This window comes from Charadrius vociferus, unplaced genomic scaffold, assembly GCF_000708025.1.
Source record: "Charadrius vociferus isolate BGI_N301 unplaced genomic scaffold, ASM70802v2 scaffold220, whole genome shotgun sequence".
Lineage (NCBI taxonomy): Eukaryota > Metazoa > Chordata > Aves > Charadriiformes > Charadriidae > Charadrius > Charadrius vociferus.
This window is the reverse complement of record NW_009646506.1, coordinates 1,366,049-1,370,982: the sequence shown is the minus strand read 5'-3', so window position 1 is coordinate 1,370,982 and position 4,934 is coordinate 1,366,049. Positions and strand designations below refer to the sequence as shown.

General features: G+C 36.2%; 1 protein-coding gene across 1 annotated transcript in view; it reads right to left on the bottom strand.

Annotated features, from left to right (window-relative positions):
• The window catches only part of PLA2G4A (phospholipase A2, group IVA (cytosolic, calcium-dependent)), a 91,174-nt gene extending 87,377 nt beyond the window's left edge, over positions 1-3,797 (bottom strand). Inside the window, exons 1-2 of the mRNA XM_009884461.1 lie at positions 3,768-3,797; positions 3,468-3,608 (exon numbers count right to left, since the gene is read on the bottom strand). Coding sequence (XP_009882763.1) covers positions 3,468-3,518 — 51 coding nt within the window. The 5' untranslated portion in view covers positions 3,519-3,608; positions 3,768-3,797. The remainder of the gene's footprint in view (positions 1-3,467; positions 3,609-3,767) is intronic.
• Positions 3,798-4,934: the final 1,137 nt, after the last annotated feature.

Here is a 4,934-nt window from a genome sequence, read left to right as displayed (position 1 = left end):
TTCCCTACGCCTTACCAAAGATAGCACACTGAAGCTTATAATTACAGAGTTATTAATATTTGGCCATAATCACATGCTTAGAAGAAATTGCAACTACCAAAATAAACGATCTCCCTCTTAGTTAAAAAAAAAAAATACACAGAGATAGACAGGAAGCTCAAAAGTCTAGATCTTTTCATAACCGAAAATAAACGTTTTTCGTGCAATTTAAGTGCAACCGGAAATTAAGGCAATTTTCTACTTAGGATCCAGTTTCTAAGGGTATTAAAGGGGCTTAAATGTCCCTATTAACAGCTAGCACAACTTTCAGAAGCATTTTTTGTTAGTTTTTGGAAAGATTGAGGTATAAAGAAGTTAGATGCCCCCTGAAAATACCACAAGGAAGATATTGACTCTGACTACCTTTATAAATCCAGCCCTTGCTAGTTTAGATGACTAAGCTGTATTGTCTAAAATGACTTATGTTCTTCTTAAGTCTTGATAAAAATCTGTACATTGCCAACTCCTCAATTACTTCTGAAAAGTAGACGATGCTATATAAATCATTTAAATGTTGCAACACTGAGTGGAGCAACATCTGCATACCTTTAAAAATCTAAGCCAGAATAAAAATTTCAGAAGCTCACAATTAACTCAAAAACCCAAATCCTATCATCCAAAGTGACCCAGCTTTACATAGATGTTGCATTTCACTTCCTCTTTCTCCGTAAATTTAGAGAACAAAGGAGAGAAAAAGAAAAAAAACGTTCAATATGACCTCTTTGAACATGGGTTTTCTGAATCACGGAAACTCCTGTGGACAGTATCCGCTCTCTACTGGTTCAGTCCACAAGGTTTTCCATGTATTCTGCACAGCCATGGTTCAATATCTTCTTTTCTCACACCACAGCTCTCCACCTCTTCTAACTCCTCCTCCTGCCTCATTTGTTCTTCTCCCACCTTTGACTTCTTTTTTTCCTCCCAGTAAAGTTTCCCTAGTTATCTGATTTCCTCTATTTCACATATTACTGCATTTGTATGTACATAAACACCATTATCTTCCCACTACAGGACTGGGAAATAGAACAATATGCTAAGATCTCCTGTTACACCATCGGGTTTTACCTACGAACTTTCCGCATTTACTGAGAAAGCAAGGGATTTGCATGCATTGAATATTTTTCATATTCCAGAATGCTGAGTCAGAGAACATAACTCAATCAGGAGACATACTTGCACACGAAATAGCAATCAGGAAGCTCTAGTATAGATAGATTGTGTAATAAGTATTTAATACTTTTACTTCCTTAACATTAAGGACACTTGAGCATGAAAATGCCTCTTTTCTTAAGTAATAGATTTTCATAAAGTCCATGCTTTGCTTTCACAGAGTATTAGAATCAAGACAAACATTTGTGCATACACACACAGAAATTTTATCTTGAAGTGATCTTCCCCATTGTCATAATATTTATACCCCATATCAATATAACTGAAGATGTATTACACATTTTAGTTCTTTATTCTCTGAATCTAACAGCATTTTTTCGTACAGCTGGTTCTGTCTGTACCTGCAGTAACTTTGTAAATTCCTTATTTTATTCCTCCAAGTCTTTCATAAAATGAGGAAAAAAAGGAAAAAGAAAGAGATCAGAAAACACATAATAGTTAACAGCAGGACTTTTGGAAAATGCAGAATTGTTTTGAGTCTTTTAATGCCAAATATCATTCAAATTCAAGATTTTTGCATTGATATGAGCCTGCTGCCCTTGACTGTTTCAAGTTTCAGTAAAACTTTCCATGCAATTTCAATTTTCAAATTAAGACATCTCAAAGATTCCCATTCACTTTTCAAGCAATTACAGGATCAGCTCTTGCATTAACAGTTATCCTTCCTGAGTTAGCAATATTCCTACAGCAGCAGTTCAGCGTTGCCAGAGGACTGCAACTACATATAATTCTAAGGCTGCATTTTGCTCATTATGGTATATATATAGGTATCAAAAAAGATCTTTTGTATGAATGATTCAATGAAATATAACTGAGTGCCTCAGAGACCTCTTCCATAAAGGTACACAGATTAGATCAAGCATTCCATCCGGAAGAGGGCACTGATGCAGAAAGGAGGAAGTTAGTGTATTGTTTTAACACTGTTAAACACAGACATCAGCCTGAAACTTGTCTTTACAGCAGCGTTCACAGAACTACAGAGTGAGTAAAACACAAGCTTGACATCTACTGGCTTCAAACTCATGTAAAGGATGTGACTGCGTGGGGTAGAAACCACATAATTGATAAGAAATCATTTCAAGGAAGCATACACTGTATTTTTAGCAACATAAAAGTTCAACATTACGACAAGGTTATAGTAACTATCTTTGAGTACGTATCAATTTTCCTGCCTGAGATTCTGGGACTGTTACGAAAAGTGCTTGATATGAACACACCCAGCTTGTTTTCAAGACTTCAGTTTGAGTAAGAATTGCAATTTCAGTGTTTACTTTGGAAAGTCACTCAAGCAAAGATACATGAGTGAACATTACAGCCAAAAGCCAGCATTCAACAAGTTGCTGACCCACTCCACTGGCTTGCCATACAAAGGGCAGTTCTGCTCCTATTTCCCTTCTCCTCCTTCCCTTGCCCCTACTTCTTTACTGATACAAGTTGTGCTCACATGGTTGTACTCTGCCATTGGGCCAGCTCTGACAACAGAGAAATAATCTTTTGCTTTGAACTGTTCTTCTGCCAATTTGGCAAGGTCAGTTGGCTCACTCAATCAGATACGTTTGAGAGCTGGTACAAGGCATGCCGCATAAACATTGGAATAAAGCAAAAAGGAGGGAGTAAGAGATTTTGACAGCAGTGTGTAGTTGAATGGCACAGATCGTTTCACTGACCTTTAGCTAGAGTTTGTAGGCTATATTTTGAAGATTCTCTTTGAATCAACATCACAGACACACACTAGTTTAAGATCTAAATACCCAAAAATTGCCAACTTATCCCTCTATTCATACTGATGAAGAAGCAAAAAGAGTTAATTGGTAACTAGAATTGTACAAAAAAAATGGTATTGTAAGGGAGAAAGTTAGACACATGATGTTACTTTTGTAGACTACAGTTCAGTTTGACAATCAGTGTGTAGAAAAACTTGTATTAAACAGTCAACTACAGGCACTTTGGTGAAATGCTTTCAACAGGCAAGCCCTTTAGAACCCATGAGGCTGTTCAGAGCCCATATTCCATTTTGACTTAAACATGAGCAACTACACTCAAAGCCATTACATGATTTTGAAAAGCTAACTTGAATCTTTCAAATTTCATTCAAAAAAAATTTCTGAAGACATTTTCTCTAAACACTCTTGCCATTTCTGTAAAGAATTAATTATAATTCTAATGCTCTGAGCTTATGTAGAGTAACTTCTAATAGGATCTACTAGACAAGACAGTATATATTATACAGTATACATAGAAGATTCAAAGCTACTTACCACAATATGTTGATAAGGATCTATGACAGACATTTTTGCCTTAATTTTCATTCAAGACAACTGTCAAATATATATTTCAGTTCTACACAGAAGAGGTTTCCCAGTTTTTCAAAGCAGAGTTCAGTATGACAGATCTTTTAACTATTAAATAAAGAAAGAAAGAAAAAAATTATGTTATTTTTAAACTATATTGTGTCAAAGAGCAAATTAGTTCCTCCAGTTTAGGAAGGTTCCCACAATCCCTTTGTTTACCAAGAACTTAATTTCATATAAGCTATGGAGGTATAGACATTTACTTGCCTGATCTAGAGAAATTTCTTGTGTTTATTTCCTGTACATCAGAGCATGAACCAAATGTCTTGAATTCCAGTCATCCAAGTGTTTCTAGCAGCTCTACAGATAAACAAAAGAATAGAGCAATTGTATTGATCCATTACATACGTTAAGTTGTATATGCTTCAGGCATTACAATCCTAGTTTAAAAAAAAAAATTAAAAAAATCTGGGTTTAGTTAATAGCCTTTTTACTATAGTGAAAATTCTTGGTTCCCATGCTTTGCTTCTATATTAAGATGCTCACATCATCAGGACAGGACACAGATGAAGTTTGTCTTTGTATCTTCCTCCATGTACAAGGTGAGGTACAAGGAAATGTCCTGCATTCACACCAAGGGACATGAATTTTAGAACTAAAAAGCCCACTGGAGAGCACAAGCATGACAGTCAGCAACTTGTACCAGACAACTGCAACACTTTGTAGTAAGGGTCTGTTTAGTCATTTTAACACAGCTTTTCATACCAACTTCACTTTGAAAGCTTTTTCCACAAACAGTAAATTCCCCAACTGCATGTAAGAAAATAACAGAAAACAAATTCCAGCATCTAATTTGCAGTAACAGCACAGGAGAGTTCATTTGGCAGCTTCTCATTTAACTATAAATGAGCAGCAACACTGCCCTCTGTAAACTTGGGAATTCCAATTGAAGCTGGGTATGACTTCCCTGGCCACCTCAGCCGTCTACAGAGATCTGCAAGAGGCTTTGACAGACAAACTGCAAATCACCTGTCAGGATGTATACAGGTTCTTCATAGGCCAACATTTTCTGAACACTTTGTGAAATTTCTACTGAAATCAGGGGTCACCGGAAGCATTAAACTTCAGAACTGCTTTCAGTCAAAGTAAAATATATTAGGAGAGGTTATTCCTTTTTGCATCTCTAAAAAAACCCATGGAAACTGCTGGACAGGATCAGTTCTCAGATTTAGCCAGACCATGGTGAGACCTGAACCATCAGCAGACATTTCAGATTTAAAAAAAAAAAAAAAAAAAAAAAAAAAAGGACAAAACCCAGGAAAAAAAAAAGCACACCACGTGGGGCTTGGTCTCAAGGAAATGATTCCTAATCCCCAATTTTGAAAGCGCAGAATAAGCATTAAAGAATGATGATTTATGTCACTCCCAAACCCT